The following is a 19,231-nucleotide window of genomic DNA, read 5'->3' as shown; positions in this document are numbered from 1 at the left end:
TTTAGCAGAGATGGGGTTTTGCCATATTAGCCAGGCTGGTCTCAAACTCTTGGCCTCAAGTGATTTGCCCATCTCAGCCTCCTGAAGTGCTGGGATTACAGGTGTGAGCCACCACACCCAGCCTAAATTGTTTCTTAATTGCTAATTTGTTAATGTGAATAAAATATTCTTGTACTAGAATAGGATAGGGTGGTAGTTCTTAATCTTTTTTGAGTAATGCTGTGGATTCTTCTTAGAATAATGCACACAAAAACACTTTGCTTTTAATTTAAGGCTTTCATAGATCCTGGGTTAATTAAAGACCTCTGATTTAGGGTTTGATGGAATTTTGTTCACATGTTAATTGAACTTTTAAAAAATCCATTCTGAACCTTACCTTACAATTAAATAAGTGAATTTGAATAAATGAAATTGCAGATTATCCTATGATTTTGCAGATTTGCTTGCTCTTGGCCTAATGCCAGAACATGAACTCTTTAAAAAAGTTTTTTTAAAAATAAGTCTATCACGTTGCCATATATTGTAATAGGGGATTAAATATAGTCACCCTAGTGGTACTTCTTACTGGCATATATAGAGTCTAACTGGCACATATGCCAGTAAAATGTACCTTACTAACATGTATGCCAGTTAAACTATATATGCAGGTAGGTGTGTGTGTGTGTGTGTGTGTGTGTGTGTATAGTAGGGACTTAATATTCTTTGTAGGATCGCATATATATGTAGCTAATACTAGTTACTTAAAACGGTTCTTAGATAGCTGTGGATTTGACCAGAATCAGGCAGAGGCAATAAATCTGAGTATTGTATGTAGGTATGAGTGTGCAGTAGTACATCAGGGAACTCACATAGACTGCCTGAAGAGTAGAGGTGCATGGGGTTGGGGACGTGCTGGTAAGAGATGAAGCGGAAAGAGGGGAGCCCACATCAGTCTGTGAAGGTGAGGCCCTTGCATGTCATTAGTGTCCCAAGATTATGTTACTGCTTTCCAAAGGACTCTCATGTTATAACAGTAGAAACATGCAGAATTTAGGAACCAGATGGAATTGTGATTTTTAGATAAGCCAATTAATTTCTGTAGTCTCACTGTTCTTATCAGTAAACACAGAATACAAGAGATATAATGTAAGCACATAATATTTGTAATAGTAGTTAACATTCATTGAGTGCTTTCAATGTGGTAGGTACTCTTGTTTATTATAAAAGAAGCATTTTACCAGAATCATAGTAGAAACTTAGTGGTCAGACTTCATGTAGCATCACTTACAACCTTCATTGAATATTGTGAAGTGCTTGTTGAATCTGAGACTTAAAAATTTTGTTCTTTTAGAGGAAACATGGAGAAAGCCATTGACATGTTCAACAAAGCTATTAACCTGGCCAAATCGGAAATGGAGATGGCCCATCTGTATTCACTTTGCGATGCCGCCCATGCCCAGACAGAAGTTGCAAAGAAATACGGATTAAAACCACCAACATTATAAAATAGGGGGAAAGCAGACTGACCCTCTTTTTAAAAGTTTACCCCCTCTTCAACTGAACCCTAAAGACACTGTCATGAACTGTGTTGAATGGTGGAAATTAGTATTTCTGTTTGTGGTGTTGTTACTTGTTACATCTGTTTCATGTCTAGGTGTTGTGGGTGTGGCTGTTGAAGGAAGTTTGCAGTCTTGCAGCTTTTATTCCCTGTGCAACAAAAGATTAGAACATGTTAAAGGGATATTTAAATAAAGTTGCAAAGAGTACAAGTGATAATTGGCCATGCAAATAAAAACTGATTTGTTGATTTTTTTTTTTTAAATGGGGGTTGGGAGTTGATTATGTTCTGGATGATTTCGTCTTTATATATATGTGTGAATAATGTAAGTATTTTACAGCATGTTGATTTTTAAATTAACATAGTAAATGCTGTAAAATAGATTTATATTCAATTAACCGCTTTCAGTTGATTTTTTTGAAAGAAACAGGTTCAATGGGGGATTAAAGTAAAATTGAGAGACCCTTTAAACCATTGTCAGCATGCACAATGCCTCTGATTCTGCAGAGTTTTAGAAACTTGGTGGCACTTATTAATCCTCTTGGCCCCTTTCCACTCTAATGGATAATGTACATTCTTCTTAAAGTCCACAACAGCAGATTTTCTTACAGTAAATTATGCAGATGCAAAATACTCTGATTGATATGTGTGCTGGAAGACTGAGTATTGATGGGGGAGTGGACCAGACAAAGAGGTAAGATGAAACAGAAGTGTGTTTATAATTGTCTGTAACTATTTTCTATAATAATTAGTACTATTTAATGGTGTGCTTTTAAAAGTGTAGGATAGAGGGTACAGTGGCACTGTATATACTATTTATAGTCTCAGCTACTTGGGAGGCTGAGGCAAGAGGCTTGAGACCAGAAGCTCGAGGCTGTAATGTGCCATGATGATTGCACCTGCGAATAGCCACTGCACTCCACCCTGGGCAATATAGTGAGACCCCATGTCTTTAAAAAATTTTAGAACTTTTTAAAAATCAAAGTGCAGATGGCTTGTATGTATAACCCAAATGTAGAGTAAGTGTGATATATGGGAGTATTGAAATAGCTTAAAATTTCTAGTGAAGAAAATGTGGCTAAAGGGTCAAAAAGGATGTAAGACTTGGAGCCAGAGCATAGTATTTCCTGAAATAACAAGTTTAGTGCTTTAACTATGGCTACATGTGCTTAAGGAATTTTGAGCCACTTATTTTTGAAGATGCTGAGGACATGTAGAGTGCTTTTTTTGTAGTGAGCTAACCTTGATCTCTAAGGACTAACTACCCACCCAGGTCCAGGTCTTCACTAGGGATACTGACAGCAGTGTTTTATCTTTACTCCGCCTCCTTACTTAGAAATCACTTTAAGATTTATTTCGAATTTCCACATTTATAGACCATCCTTGTGCTTATATGCTAGATTGTTCTGGTGAGGGAAGGGTTGTGTTCTTCAGCGGTCTTTTGTTTTGAAATACTCAGGATGGGGAGAGGTTTATTTAAGAACGAATTATAATTATGGTTTACACTGTTGGGAGTAAAGGAGCATTTTTACACCCCTTAAGGGTGCTTAATTCTGTTGAAACCAAAAAGATTTGTCTACAAATGCTATCTTTTAAAGAAACTATTAGAAATGACTCCCTTTCAAAGTCAATCTTTGGAAAATATTGGGGAGACCACTAATTGGTTGGTGCAGTTAATATAATTCAAGATGATTTGGATGATGGAAAGTTTGAGACCTCTGCATTTTGTTTTTAAATTATGCACCTTCTGATAGGCCCCGAATACAGAAATGTTCTACATCTCTGAATGATCTCTGACTTTAAAAAAGTTTTTATTTGCATGGCTGTATTTACATTAACACTGACATTTTCTTCTACTCTTCTCCCTTCTTTCACCTTGGGGTTGGGTAGAGGAACACAAAGGAAACTGAAGCATGTGCCATTCTATACTGTCATTCCAAATTTTCATGGACTATTGCCTATTGTGAAAATATTTGAAACTGCACTGAAAGCTGCATCTGTCTGTATCTTTCTTTTGTAAATGACCTCACATGTAAATTCACCAAATAAATATTACATTCAAGCTCTTCTATCTATTTTTTAAATAGAAAGATAGGTAGTTTAGGCTGGGCACAGTGGCTCATGCCTTTAATCCCAGCACTTTGGCAGGCTGAGGTGGGCGGATCACAAGGTCAGGAGATCAAGACCATCCTGACTAACACAGTGAAATCCCGTCTCTACTAAAAATACAAAAAATAGCCGGGCGCGGTGGCGGGCGCCTGTGGTCCCAGCTACTCAGGAGGCTGAGGCAGAAGAATCGCTTGAACCTGGGAGGCGGAGGTTGCAGTGAGCGGAGATCGCGCCCCTGCACTCCAGCCTGGGTGACAGAGTGAGACTCTGTCTCAAAAAAAAAAAAAAAAGAAAGGTAGTTTATTCATTTATTATGCTATTGGGTAAATTCACAGTGAATCTGTCAACTCAAAATAACTTTGAAAATAGGAATATCTGGAAATGTTAGTATATGAAGCAAAATAAGTTTGTTGGTATGAATGGTGGAGTTTCTCGAGAGCATCCACCCCTCCTACTGTGAAACAAGGCTCCACAGAGAGCTGGTAGAGCCAACTTACTTCATTCTTTGCCTCTACCTTACCCATACATGGACAGCAGCCTGGAAGGTTGCCAATCAGACATGGACCCTGCAGATAAGTTTATTTCGAATCTGGTTTCACCAGTGGGATTGATCATAGTTGTCAACCACGTGGAGTCTCTCAGAAAGCCTACCTGAAATAATCATCCTTGAAAATTGTGGTATAAGTAGAGAATGCATCCCAAAACAATAAAAAGCAACTTTGGCTATAAAATAATTCAAACAGAACTTTCTGCCCTCTGGGAACTCAAATTTCAGTTTAAATAGCAGTTTGGACCTGTGGAAGTCAACTAATTGTTACCGTAAGACTATAAACAGAGGGACAATATAATCTAACCAAACCAGGAAACTTATGAGTATAGAATAATAATTACCCAAGACTGTCCTGTATGGGATTTGTATTTATAAGGAAATAACTTAGGAGTTGTGGGGATACGGGTTATAATTAGTCCTATTCCCATCTTCTGCTAAATTGATTTGTGAACAAAGTGACAAAATTTTAATTTACTTGCAAGCTTTACCATGCTGATCGGATGAGTAATGATTCCCCAAAAGATAGCCACATCCTTATCCCTGCAATGTGTGAATGTTACTTTAGTTGGCAAAAAATGGGCTTTGCAGATGTGATGAAGGGTCTTGAGCAGGGGAGATTATCTTGCATGATCTGGTGACCTTAAAATGCAGTCACAAATGTCTACATAAGAGGAAGGTTTCAGACAGAAGAGGAAGTGGCAGTGTTGCCACAGAGGCAGAGCCTAGAGTGATGTGGCCACAAGCCAAATAATGTTGGCAACTACCAGAAACTGGAAAAGGCAAGAAACGGACCCTGCCCTAGAGCAGAGCACAGCTCTACCAACACCTTCATTTTGGCCCCATGAATTTGGACTCCAAAAGTGTAAGAGAATAACTTTTTTTCAGCCACTAAATTTGTGATAGTTTATTACATCAGCCATAGAAAGGAATATTCCTTTGGCTATTGTGTACAAGCAGATAAATAGTTTAAAGGAATTCCTTTGAGTATGCTAAAGGAGAATGACTCCTGGGTCAGAAAATAGACTTAATTATTTAGAACATAGCATGCAACATGAGCTTGAGCCCCAGATCCCATGGGAGCAACACGGGGCGATCTAGGTGGATACTGCACATGCAGTGGGTTTGCGCCACAGCCCAAATCTAATGAGGCCACAAGCAAACTGACCTGAGTTTCGCATCAGAGGGAAACGCTTTTTTTATTGTATTGGATAGTAAACAAACCTGTCCTATGCTCCAGAGGAAGACAGTGCTTTCTCTTCCAACAGCTGGCTTTTTCTTAGTCTCCAAACTTCATTCACAAGTAGAAATGAATGAAGGTAATTTGATAGGAAATGTGACAGTCTTCCAAAGCGGTCATTATACGAACATTCTCGATTGGACAGTTTGGAACAAAACACCAATGCCTCTACTCACCAAATGTATGGAGAACTGACTCCCCATCTCTACGTGTTCTTTTATGCATCTCAAGCTTAGTTTTTCACCAGTGTAGAGCATTACAGTGTCTGCCGTGGACAAGAGCATGGTGCAGGGAGAAATACTACTGGCCTGAGCATCAGGTGACCGTAGCTCTAAATCAACGCTGCTTTTTTTTTTTTTGAGAGACAGTTTGTTTAACTCTGTTGGCCAGGCTGGAGTACAGTGGCTCACCGTAACCTCCGCCTGCCTTGCCCTCCCGAGTAGCTGGGATTACAGGCATGCGCCACCACACCTGGCTAATTTTTTGTATTTTTAGTAGAGATGGGGTTTTGCCATGTTGGCCAGGCTGGTCTCGAACTCCTAACTTTAAGTGATCTGCCCGTCTCGGCCTCCCAAAGTGCTGGGATTACAGGCGTGAGCCACCGTGCCCGGCCTCGGAATCAACACTGCTTTCTAACGGAGCTAAGATCTTAAGTAAATGAATATTCAGCTCTACAGCCTATGAAGTTACATCACGTCCCAGGCTCTTCCCAGATCAGACTCCCTTAAGGTAAGGAAATCATTCCAGAATTATTTGGCCAGAAAACTTGGCGAGAGAACAAGTGCAACCTGTAGGAATAAATTCATCCCAACTCAGCATTTACTAAGCACTCATGACGGTGAGGGTTAGCCATAAAAAGATGAACACAGAGGAGCCCAAAAACTGAGCTGTGGTGGGCTGGATAGTAAGTGAACCCGCCATATGCTTCAGAGGAAGGTAGTCTGTAAAACAGAAGTACAGTGTGCCATGGAAACAAGAGTAATAAATTGTGCTAAGCATTAAGGAATAAATAGGATTTAGGTAAGGAGCTTTCCAGATTGTGGGGAAAAAACCACCACAACAAATCTAAGTAAAGGTACAGCATGAGTGTGAGCACAGCATGAGCGTGAGATGAAAATGAGACACTCAAGGTGGAGTCCAGCAAAGTGAAGTTGTTCTTAAACGAGTGGGGAAGAGCCAGCAGGAGAGCTACGTGAACGAGAATTATCAGCGTATATTTAAGGCCATGCATGTAGCTGAGATGACTCAGGACAAAATGTAAAACATAAAGGAGCTAAAAATAAAACTATTAATATAAGGACCTTTGACATCTACGGGACAATGTTAAGTGGTCAGAGAGGCAGTATGAACAACGTCCCATCCACGGTGTTGAGTTTGAGAGGCCACGTGGACAGGTCTACAAATTGGTCTTTAGTAATCTGCCACAGGAGTGTCACTGGAAAGATGAGGGTAGAATCTGGCTGCAGGGGTCTGAAAAGCAACTGAAAGAAACTAAGAAATTGGGTGAAAAAAATCAGAGAGAGTAGTTTAGAGGATGGCATGCTCTTTGTTCTGAGGGAGAAACTTTGAGAATGAATCTACAGACAAAAGACTTAAAGCCTAGTTAGCACAATGGGATATACTTGGAGGATTCAATATGCTTCAGGAAGAGCTAGGATGACATTTGGAATTCCTGGGCCCTGCCCACCATGTTCTATTCTTGCAGATTCTTGTTCATTTGATTATGAATCAACTGTGAAGTAAATCATTGAACAAGAAGCACTATCTTTGTATGTATGTGTTTTGGTTATTTGTACAGCAGGGGCTGAACTTATTCCTTGGTGATTTTAACAAGACCATTTTATCCTAAAGTGCTTTCTCTTCCAACAGCTGGTTTTTTCTTAGTCTCCAAACTTCATTCACAAGTAGAAATGAATGAAGGTGATTTGATAGGAAATGTGAAACTGTCACACACAGGTGGTCAGGAGGCATAAGGAAGAGCACCTATTTAGCCTAGAGCACACGCGTCATTTCCCTTTCTATCCCTCCTGGCTTCACTGTACCACGCACCACCAAAACTTACACAGCAGTGCCTGAAAAGTAGCACAACAGACTTAAAACCAGTGCCAATAGAGCAGAACATTTATGGTGAAACCTAAACTCTTGTCGAAACTTTTTTTTCACTTGGTATACTTTGCACAGACCTGACTTTTGGTATCTGGAAGGAGTCCAGTCGATGTCACAATCTACTCCTTGGTCATTTAAAACCCCATAATGTTGTTTATTCATTTGCAACCAATGCAACACTCATTATCTATGAGCTCTCAGCTTCAAACAGCTAGGTCAAAGTCAAGTAGAACTGTCACCACAAACTGCACATCCTGACCTATTTCAGCAGAGGTCATCAACCCTGTGAGGAATTCACTTAAATGTGAATTCATTAAACTGCAAGAGATACTGGTTCACAACTTGTGATAGCAGACTTCAAAGTGTTATGCAAAAACAAAAATAAAACATCATCTAATTCATTAGAAAGTCAGAGAGTACAGGGGTGTGGCACTTAAAACTTACCATGGCCTCAATTGCAATGTTCTTCCACTCCAAGTGGGAATCTAGTGTTCACTTTATTCAGATATCACTTTGCAAAAAGGTAAAATCCAGGGCCAGGTGACCACACATTTTCTAAGAATAAAATGCTACATACTAGATGCCTACTTCATTTGTTTTTTTTCGTATTTTTCAAGAGTACCAGAAGGCAGGATCACCTGATACGCCACTAAAAGGACAATTCATTTCATGAAATACATAAAAACAAAAGGTTGGGTGCCGTGGCTCACGCCTGTAATCCCAACACTGGGAGGCTTAAACTGGTGAAAAACTTGAGGCCAGGAGTTCGAGATCAGACTGGCCAACACGGTGAAACCCCATTTCTACTAAAAATACAAAAATTAGGCCGGGCACGGTGGCTCATGCCTGTAATCCTAGCATTTTGGGAGGCTAAGGCAGGTGGATCACTTGAGGTCAGGAGTTCAAGACCACACTGGCCAACATGGTGAAACCCCATCTCTACTAAAAACACAAAAATTAGCCAGGCATTTTGTAAAAAATTACAGGCACATGCCTGTAGTCTCAGCTACTCAGGAGGCTGAGGCCTGAGAATTGCTTGAACCCAGGAGGCAGAGGTTGCAGTGAACCAAGATCATGCCACTGCACTCCAGCCTGGGCAACATCGTGACTCTGTCTCAAAAAAAAAAAAAAAAAAAGGAGTTTTAGCATCCACCTGCCTTACCTGTTACAGGAATGCTACATCTCTGTAAAGCGTCTTTGCTTCTGTAGCATCAGGACAGTTAGGATGGCTTGTCCACTGGTTTTCAAACTTCTGAGCAGCTCTTTGGAGGAAAGGAAGTTTTTTGGGGAGTAAGAGAAAATCCAAGAGAGGCTCCTAGGTTCCACGCATCCACATCAACCGGATCTTTCACTTTTTTTATACAGATGTGGGCTTTACAGTAAGACTATTTAAAAAAGAAAATGTAATTTGTCATGAGACTAGAGTAAAATATATAAAAATAAGGAAATACATTTTTTTAAAAGAAAATGATTTCACACTATTGCAAGGTTTAACTATTTCAGTGTGCCTGCTAGGATAGAGAGCAGTGGTACTATAGTCTAGGGTTACCTGAAAGCACCTGACATCCTTTAAAAGGATCTGTGAGGTTGCTTTTTTGCAACAGCCAAAATCTGGAAATAGCCCAAATCTCTAACAGCAGGTAAACGGATAAACAAATCGTATACTACTCAGCAATAAAAAAGGAATGAATTATGAATTACTAATGCACACACCAGATGAATCTCCAAGTAATTTTGAGGTCTGATTGCTTCTGTCTAAAAATGAAAGAAGTAATTTTGAGTGAAAGTAAGTAATTTTGAGTGAAAGAAGACATACAGTACAGAGTATGTAATTTTGAGTGAAAGAAGTAATTTTGAGAGAAGACAGAAAAAGCACAAATGGCATGATTTCATTTTTACAGAATTTTAGAAAATGCAAGCTAATCTATAGTAATAAAATTTATCAGTGATTGACAGAGGACTAGCCAGAGGGATTATAATAGAGCACATGGAGACTTCTGGGTGTGGTAAATATGTTATCTTGATTGGAGTGGTTTATAGCTGTATATGTCAAAGTTTACCAAATTGCACACTTATTTTTTTAAAGTAAAATTATGCATCAATTGTAAATTAAAAACTGAATTTAAAAAAGTCATTTGTCTTTCTCTTGTTCTTAGTACACAGTGTTGTTTTCCAGAAGTATATATATAAATATATATATTTCCATATATATATAGAGAGAGAGACAGAGAGAGAGAGAGTGAGTCTCTGGCTGACCTCAAACTTGTGGACTCAAGGGATCCTCCTGCCTCAGCCTCCAATGTAGATAGGACTACAGGCGCATGCTACTGCGCTTGGCTCAGTCCCTAATTTTTAACCACAAAAGGATTCTCAAACCAAACTGTCTAAGAACTACTAGGTTCAGTGATTGTTTATCTGTGGAGCTAGAAAGTGTTACTGGGGAAAAAGAAAAAAGAAAAATAATGGAACTTTCAGACACACAACACTATCAAAAAAATCTTTTGCAGAGATTCATACTAAATTGCCTTCACTAATGGCACCACTGCCATTCTCCCATGGGGCTCTTTGCTGACCCAGTCCTTCCTGCAAGACCAGGGGGGCCTGGGGTTGAATGAGCAGCTCCTTTTTAAATTTGAAGAGCCAAAAGGCTGGTAAGAGGCGTGGGGCTGCGAACTTCTCTGGCAAACACCAAAGATGTATCACCTTGCGTCCTATAGCTACTCATGAACCAAAAATGGAACTTCAAGGTACTGCTTGGAAAAGAATAGCACCAGACCACGTTTTCTAGATGATGGAGATTCCAACTCCAGCAATGGGATAAGAGGTTCATGACACAAATATATTTATATTAGGTGACTCAATCACCAGGATACCAAGATCTGATACTTTCACAAACTGCTTGGAGGCAACTTCAGTATGGAAGAAGCTTCAGAACCAGCCCAACTTTCTGCTCTCTAGTTCCAGGCTGCATCCTTTTTAACGATTTAATGTGGTGTGGAAAATGTCAGCATAATGAGGCTTTCTCATCTCAATAGAGAACCTAGGAAGGACAAGGCTGAATTTCCAAAAAAAAAAAAAAAAAAAAAAAACTTCATGAAAGAATTTAATAGGGAGTTGATTATGTTGTAGAATCGTATCTTCCTGTTCTGTGACACATTAGAAACATAAACTTTAGGGCTTTTTCATCTCCACAGCATAGAGGTCTGCTCGCTTCTGTCTAAAAACGGGGATTTGCTGGCGTATTTCAGCCAGCTTCTTCAGGTCTGCAAAAAACAGGAAAGTACACTATTAATAATTTGCAACTCCTCACTAACCGAGGTGATTTCTTCCCTACACTGTATAAACCACCAGAGTCTTAGTAAGTAGCTTAGTAACATAGGTCTTATCTAGGTGCACAGATGGCCTGGCATCATTTCAAGCCAAACCAAGAAAACTCAAGCTGATACACTCCCCAGGGCTTGGCCAGAGAACCAGACCCTAGAATATCCTCAGAGATCAATGAGGAGGGGCATAAAGGAACCCCTACAAATGACAGGGACTTCCCAGCTATGGAGTCTGGCCTCAGAACAATGGGGACATCAGAGACCTAAACCATATCTGGGAAAATCTTACCTATGTCTGAATACACGATTGCTTCTTCTGTGCCAGCTTTGGCTAGGACCTCCCCCCTGAAAAAGATGCAGAAGAGAATGAGTGGATTCACTGATGTTTGGTGATATTCAAGGTCTGTTTTTTCCTCCCAAGCTCACAGGCCAAAGGGAAAAGTATGAGATTGAAAACAAGAAGGTAGTGGTACAGATTTCTGTCCTATCATTTAGGTAACTCGGTGACCTTATGGCAAGGTATTTTAGATCTCCATTTCCTAATCTATAAAGTGGAAATAAGCTCTGTGAGGGCTTAGTGATAAAATTGTGGATCATGTTTCATAAATTGCAAACCACTAGAAGATGGTGGTTATCTGATGATTATAAAGATCTGGGAATAGAGCTACCTACAACCAACAGGAAGCTCCATCTCATGCCCTCATGAGTGCATTTCAGTGGACCCCTTTACAAGAGCAGTCCAGACCTGTCTTCATACCTGCCTGGGCTGCTACCCTACGTGAGAGTGATGAAGCTGGGCCTAGGCAGGAACCCAGATCTGCTGGGGTCTGTGCCCTGGTGGCTGTGATGCCTGAACCCCTGTTAATGGGCTTCAGTTTCAGATTTGAGGGAAAAGAGTTCAACCTCTGAACACTGGGTAGAAGTGGTGTGGGGGATGGAGGGTAACCTCACACTGGCAGGTGCCCTGCACTAGGGAACAGCCACACTCCTTCATAAATCCAGGGTAAGGCTGAGCTGTAAAACTATCTCCAGGAAGGGTGCGGTGGCTCATGCCTATAATCCCAGCACTTTGGGAGGCCAAGGTGGGTGGATCGCTTGAGGTCAGGAGTTCGAGACCAGCCTGGCCAACAAAGCGAGACCCCATCAGTACTAAAAATACAAAAATTAGCTGGGCATGGTGGTGTGCACCTGTAATCTCAGCTACTCGGAGGCTGAGGCAGGAGAATGGCTCGAACCCGGGAGGCAGAGGTTGCAGCAGCGAGCTGAGATCGCACCACTGCACTCCAGCCTGGGCGACAGAGTGAAACTCCATCTCAAAAAAAAGAAAAGAAAAGAAACTGGCTCCACTGCTTAGTCTCTTGGCCCAGAGCAAGGGTTCAAACCCTTATCTAGAGAAATGAAGCTTCTCCAAAATAATCTGATGTAATAACTGATTCTGTTTACCAGATAGCCACAAACAGACTTTTGGCACAAATGAGCTACAAGCACCACCATTTATGATACGTAACTGAATTATTTTCTGATTCTTCCCCATTTGCCCTGGCCTTCAAAGATCTCTGGACAGTGGAATTTGATGCAAGTTCAAGAAAATTTTCAAGGCAACTTAAGTCCTTCAGTGTCCCTCCTCAAGCTGAATGTGCAGGAGGCCAACCGGAATCTCACACAAGTCATACCTTCCAAGGCCTCCCCACCGCACACATTGAGCTGAGCCCTACCTATAAAGGCAGAAGAGAGAAGCCCTCAGAAACCCCACAGCAATATTTAACTCTTCTGTCTTGTTACTGGTATACTCATCCTGAAACGTAGACATACATGCCAGTGTGTGCGTGCTTTCGTACGGAGAACTGGTGTGGAACACATCCAAGTTCTGAAGGCAGATGTCCTGGATTCAAACACTATTTCTAGCCACTTCATCTCTGTAATTCTACCATCTATAAACTGGGCTTGATAAGAACAAGTTCCCGAGAGTTCAAGTTGAGACCGTGTGTGTGCAAGTGCGATGTAAACTGTACAAATGTAGACCGTAAGGAAGGCCCGTGAGCGCATGTCTGTACTTGCGTCTGGGCGTAAACTGCACAAATGTAGACCGTAAGGAAGGCCCGTGAGCGTATGTCTGTACTGGCGTCTGGGCAGGCTTATGTGCTGGCTCCACTGAGTAATAAAATGCTTCTCCCTTTTGTAGGGGAGAGGGTCATAGTTTCACTTACTGAACCCATCCTTACTGCTCCTCTGGTCATTATACGGGGAGCAAAGTCCTCACCCTGTAACTCATTCCTACCCTGGGACTAGCCAGCCAACTTAAATTTTAACCAAAAATGTCAGTCTCTTACTACAACCTGCCTGTCACTGCTGCCTTGTTTCCCCATGGGATCCAAGTATGACTGACAATGGAGGTCACCAGAAGCTCAGAAGAGGGCTAAGGCCAAGTGCTTGATCATGAGAGCAGGGGGATTTCTTTCCACACGGTTTTCAAGTGGAAGCTCCTCTCACAGAGGCAGACAGAACGCTGGCAGGATATGTGGGGAAATGGGAATGAGAGGTGGGCGCCTGGCTGCTCAGGAACCGGAAAACCCATCTGCCAACGAGCCATCTCTGAAGCTCCGACTGAGCTTATTCTCACTTAGCCTCACTCACCAAGGGTTCACCACGGTGCTGTGTCCCCAGGCAACATAGGCGGCTTTGTCATCCCGGGCAGGAGAGGCTGTGGCCACATACACCTGATTATCAACAGCCCTGTAGTCAACAGACAGGGAAGAGGTAAATCATACATTATAAATCTGACATTTTTCTAACCCAAGTAGATAGATCCTTCTTTTAAAAAATAGGACAGTTCCGGCTAACTCAGATATAGAAGGAAGCCAGAGCCATGGAACCTTCTCTTTAAAAAGTTAACCTTACTGCATAAGCCAGTGGTTCTCAACAAGGAGCAATGTTGTCCACCAAATTTGACGTCTGGAGATCTTCCTGACTGTCATGACTAAGGAGATGCTACTGACATCGAGTAGGCAGAGACCGGGGACGCTGCAAACATCCTACCGTGCACAGGATAGCCCCCAAAGAATTACACACCTAAATGTCAACAGTGCCGCTGCTGAGATACCCGCTGTAAGCTAACAGAAGAGCTTCTCTGGTTAAAGCAAGTGAAGGTGGCTGGAGAGAACGGGAGTGGCCTCATGAGAGCAATACACCTTGCAGGCCGCATGGTGCTTCTGTGCCCATGGTGGCAGTCCCACCACCTCAAATAGAACAAAAATGGCAGCCCGCAGTCCAGGTACATCAAACCACCTCACCCGGGAGCCCTCTAGACTTCATGGACCCATGTTAGGTCATCTCAGTATCCCAGAAACGTTTCTTTCTTTTGACAAAACTGTACCTTCATTAATACTCATGGCATCTTATACCCCTACCCCCATCTTCCACCATGCAACCAGCTAAAACCTCTTTCCTTTCCATGAAAAATTACCACCATCTCTAGAAGTGAGAATAGCGGTTACCTCTAGGCAGAGGGAAGAGTACTGACTAGAAAGGGGCAGAAAAGGGAGCATCCTCGGGGGCTGGAAATGTTCTGTATGTTCATCTTGGTGGCAGGTGAACACACAAAACTTTACCAACCTATATGCTTAAAATTAGTACACTTTTTTGTATTACTTCAACTTTTAAAACTTCTAAGGAAAACCATCATCTCTGACCAGCATTTCATGGGCTGTAGAGCACTTTACAGACAGACACACTCACACACACAGTCACACTCATTTTCCCTTCCATCTGACGTCCACCTATGCTATTTGCCCTTTACCACCTCTCAGCCTTAGAAGACTAAGGAAAGGCACCTGTGACCTGCCAAAGATGCTTGTGCAAAGCCCTAGAGTTACAGGTTAGAAGAACAAGAGCTTCTAGTGAGTTTCTTGGCACAGTACCGTCAGGACTAGTAGGACGGTGTGAAGGAGGGGGTAGGATAAGCATCCTGATCTGAATGGCATAGAATCAGCTGGGTACAGACCACAGATCTCTCCCTAGGTCAAGCTAAACTAATCCCTGCCTTTTCACTGGCTTCTGGGGCTCTGAAGACATAAGCTCCGTGGGTCTCAATGTCTCTGTAAAAGTTGCTGGAACTGACTTAAGAGGGAACAATCCACATCTAATCACAGAAAAATGAAATCACTACCCATCTAACACACTGAATATTGAAATGGCAAAACCACAGTTTTGGCAGGGCTTAGGGCTCACGCCTGTAATCCCAGCACTTTGAGAGGCTGAGGTGGGAAGATCACTTGAGGCCAGGAGATTGAGACCAGCTTGGTCAACAGAGTGAGGCTCTATATCTACAAAAAATAAAAAATTAGCGAGGCATGGTGGCGCATGCTTGTAGTCCCAGCTACTCAGGAGGCTGAGGCAGGAGGATCTCTTGAGCCCAGGATTTCAAGGCTGTAATGAGCTATGATTATACCACTGCACTCCAGCCTGGGCAATGGTAAGACCCCATCTCTTAAAAAAAAAAAAAAAGTACAGTTTCCAAAATCCATGAGGTTGGTACTGTGGCTTCTGAGGAGAAAGTGCGCAGCAGTAGAAGTCCTCCTTACAGCTTCATGCTTTCCAACTGCATTTGGATACAAGGGCATCCTGAGTCAGGGGCAGAATCCACATCAGGAAGGCTGGTACCTCCACCCAACCGGAAATCTTTCTACAAAGAGGACATACTGAGAGGCTTGAATATATGGTTCCTTTCTTACCGGCTTCGCTGAAGCAACTCCCAGTGGGCTGGTCCAGTGGTCAGATTAAAAGCTCCTGGATATACCAACAGCTGGCAGCCTTGGGGAGAGAAAAGTCAAAGAACAGTGGATGCAGTGAGCACCCAGCACCACCAGTCCTCCCCACCGTTCTTAGCCAGCAGGGACTGAACTCAAACTTTCCCAAACACAAAAAGATGTCAGCCAAGTCAGACAGTACCAGCAGCAATTAAGATATGGCTCTGAATTCCTTTAATACAAACATGTAAGTCACACACATATGGACACACAAGAAAAGTGGTATTGATGACCAAAATCACATGTGACCTTGAGACAGAAATAATACAGGATGGTTGCAAGAGAACAGAAAATTCTAGGCAGCAGTTTCATATGACTAGCAAAAAGAAACTGTTGACAATAGCTGTATAAGCTAGGGGCTAAGACCCTGAGAAACCAGGGCTAAGACCCAGTGGACTCAATATGGTGCTGGATTTGACCTAGGTTTCACCTAGGACCTCATTATCCTCATTATAAGCTCATTAACACACTAAATCACACACCCACCAGTGCCATGATAGTTTCTGGAACACCCGTATTTGGTGGAAAATATGAGTGGCACCACAATTCCAAAAAATCTCCACCTTTTTCTAGGAAGCTTCATGAATATTTCACCCCTTGGTAAAGAAACCCATAAAGGTGGCGGGTGCAGTGGCCCACGCCTGTAATCCCAGTGCTTTGGGAGGCTGAGGCAGGTAAATCACCTGAGGTCAGCAGTTCAAGACCAGTCTGGCCAACATGATGAAAATACAAAAATACTAAAAATACTCTACTAAAAATACAAAAAACTAGCCCGGCGTGGTGGCGAGCACCTGTAATCCCAGCTACTGGGGAGGTTGAGGCAGGAGATTGCTTGAATCTGTGAAGCAGAAGTTGTAGCGAGCCAAGAGCGCACCACTGCACTCCAGCCTGGGCAAAAGGCTGAGACTCTTTCTCAAAAAAAAAAAAGAGGGGGGGGAACCCATAAAGGTAGATGGCCCAAACCTCCTTGTGCACGACTCTCTTGAGTACACACACACTCCCTTTCTTGAGTGTGTACTTTTCACTTTGCAGTAAATCTCCATACTTTCACTCTTTTCTGACTCATCCTTGAATTCCTTCTTGCAATAATGTCAACAGCATGGACATGGCTGGGGTCAAGGTCCCACTGGTGTTTGGGGGCCTCCACTAGCCCACCGGCATCAACTTCACTTAAAAAAAAAGTACAGAAAGCCTGGGCAACATAGAGACCCCATCTCTAAAAAAAATTTAAAAATTAGCCAGTGTGGTGGCATGTGCCTGGAGTCCCAGCTACTTGGGTGGCTGAGGTGGGAGGATCACTTCAGCCAAGGAGACCAAGGCTTCAGTGAGCCAGGATCACACCTGCACTCTAGCCTGGGTGACAGTGAGACCCTGCCTCACAACAAACAAAAATAAGGTAGAGAACTGTCATTCACATTTCTCTCAGCTCTGGCCGGGCACAGTGGCTCACGCCTGTAATCCCAGCACTCTGGGAGGCCGAGGCGAGTATACACCTGAAGTCAGGAATTCGAGACCAGTCTGGCCTCGAAATTATGGCCAGGTGGGTGCATCACCTGGGAGGTGGAAGTTGCAGTGAGTCGAGATCACACCATTGTACTCCAGCCTGGGCGACAAGAGCTAAACTCTGTCTCCAAAAAAAAAAACAAAAACAAAACAGAAAGAAAAAAACAAATTTCTCTCAGCTCCATATGTCAGCTCCACATGGCCAATGACCACTTTTTGTAATTCTTTTCAACTGAAATTAGGGGCAGGGTAGTTGCCCTAATGCTTATTGATATATGGCTCAACAGAGACTACTGACCCCAGAGCCCATGCACCTCCACCTTCTGAGCAGGCAGTCAAACCATTTCCACCCACTTCACTTGGTTAAGTGACAGTCTATTTGGAAGTAGCTTCAAGCAGTCTAGTAATACGGATGCTGATATTTGTTGAGTACCACACGAGGGGCTTTATAGGTTCTCTCTTCTTAATCCTCATATCATTCCTATGACTAAATTGAGAACCACACTGCTCTAGAGGTTAAATCATTTAAGCAAAGCACTGTGCCAATTAAAGGGAAGAGTTGGAACTAGAACCCACATCTTTTGAACTGGCTCTTCCCAGATACTGGCACATCTCTCCTCGTCTGGACCAAAATATCACAGACTATATTTCCACTCTACCCAGTGTCTAGGGGTACTGAGTGGTGAAATCCACTTCATTTCTACTGGGCTTCCAGTGACTCTCCGAATACAAGTAACAAGAAGGACTCAAGGGTAGACCAGACCTTTATGAGCATAGCTCCTACCTTACATGATGTGTTTAATTACAATCCCTGAAAAACCCTGTTATCCACATGCAGCAAAAGTCTGGGAAGCCTCATGGGGGTGAAAGGGCTGGTGATGGAGAGACTAAAGAGCCCTCTCCCACCTTTTATTGACAAAGGATCCCACATAGACCAGCCTAGAACCAAGCCTCCAAGCACCCACGTAACACAGCTGTTGCACTGCCTCACCTCTCTGTGCGTAGATTTGTGCAAGCTCTGCAAACCGCATGTCGTAGCAGATGCCCAGACCCACTCTGCAGTAAGCTGTTTCCAAACAGAAAATGCACACGTGAAGAGTTAACTCCCTACAGCATGGTGTGGCAGAGGAACTCCTCCATGACTTAATGATCACAAAACACTGACAGGGATAAATTAACATAGGACCTGAGGACAGAGACAATGTACGAGCTCATTCCTACTTGGACTTCATCTCATAAAGACATCATTTACATCAGCAGAGTAAAGATGAGAAATGCATTCTAACTGAATGCTTATTATCTAGATGGGAGGTACTCAACCATGGCCTACTAGGTATACTCTGGAAGCCATAACAGGAGGCTACAATCAGATCAAAGGGCAAAATCGTGTCAAATCCTTAGTTCTCAAATAAGCCCGAACTTTCTAGATCTGTGATAATTCTCTGCCTTTCTCACTTGTGGTCTTTCAGTTAGGTTATGTGAAGAAATTGGAGAGAGACAAAAAAGAAATAAATACCTGATTGTCTTCTACTGAGATTGCTAAAGAGGCAAACTTATCTGGTACATACGAGTATCAAATGTGGAGAAACTATCACCCGCACTCAACGTTTCAGATTCTTGAAATGTAATTTTTCCAGGAACATCAATGTCAAACAGATGAATCTGCATCACAAATAATGGATTTGATTACCTCTTTTCCAGCATGTAAAATGGAATGGCAGTAATGACAATGTCTTTCCCTGGGCGGATATAGAAGGTGCTCTAAGATCAACTATGCAAAGAGTACCCCCAAACTGCTCATAATCCACCCCACAAGCTGACTGACACCTTATCAAAATGACTTCTACCACAGGGAACTGGAAAAATGATGCTGCACCTTTTATAACCCCTATTTTATACGTGGTATGCAAATCAACCTCTAGGTTTCTCATGGCAGGTAACTAATGTGTTGCTTTTTAAAAATATAAATGCTAGGCCGGGCGCGGTGGCTGAAGCCTGTAATCCCAGCACTTTGGGAGGCCGAGACGGGCGGATCACGAGGTAAGGAGATCAAGACCATCC

At 42.5% G+C, this 19,231-nt stretch overlaps 2 protein-coding genes across 3 annotated transcripts in view; one reads left to right on the top strand and one right to left on the bottom strand.

Moving 5' to 3' along the window:
• TOMM70A (translocase of outer mitochondrial membrane 70 homolog A (S. cerevisiae)) overlaps window positions 1–3,599 on the top strand; it is a 41,789-nt gene extending 38,190 nt beyond the window's left edge. For both annotated transcript variants that reach the window (XM_011962516.1, XM_011962515.1), the window contains exon 12: window positions 1,331–3,599. In XM_011962516.1, coding sequence (XP_011817906.1) covers window positions 1,331–1,484 — 154 coding nt within the window. In that variant the 3' untranslated portion in view covers window positions 1,485–3,599. The remainder of the gene's footprint in view (window positions 1–1,330) is intronic.
• A 7,018-nt stretch (window positions 3,600–10,617) lies between these two features.
• NIT2 (nitrilase family, member 2) overlaps window positions 10,618–19,231 on the bottom strand; it is a 25,039-nt gene continuing 16,425 nt past the window's right edge. The window contains exons 5-10 of the mRNA XM_011962520.1: window positions 18,739–18,832; window positions 18,162–18,236; window positions 15,593–15,671; window positions 13,497–13,595; window positions 11,152–11,207; window positions 10,618–10,802 (exon numbers count right to left, since the gene is read on the bottom strand). Of these exons, the coding sequence (XP_011817910.1) occupies window positions 10,711–10,802; window positions 11,152–11,207; window positions 13,497–13,595; window positions 15,593–15,671; window positions 18,162–18,236; window positions 18,739–18,832 (495 nt within the window). The 3' untranslated portion in view covers window positions 10,618–10,710. The remainder of the gene's footprint in view (window positions 10,803–11,151; window positions 11,208–13,496; window positions 13,596–15,592; window positions 15,672–18,161; window positions 18,237–18,738; window positions 18,833–19,231) is intronic.

The sequence above is a fragment of the Colobus angolensis genome, unplaced genomic scaffold (genome assembly GCF_000951035.1).
Source record: "Colobus angolensis palliatus isolate OR3802 unplaced genomic scaffold, Cang.pa_1.0 Scaffold592, whole genome shotgun sequence".
Lineage (NCBI taxonomy): Eukaryota > Metazoa > Chordata > Mammalia > Primates > Cercopithecidae > Colobus > Colobus angolensis.
Note: the sequence above shows the minus strand (reverse complement) of the source record. Positions and strands in the feature narration are given on the sequence as shown.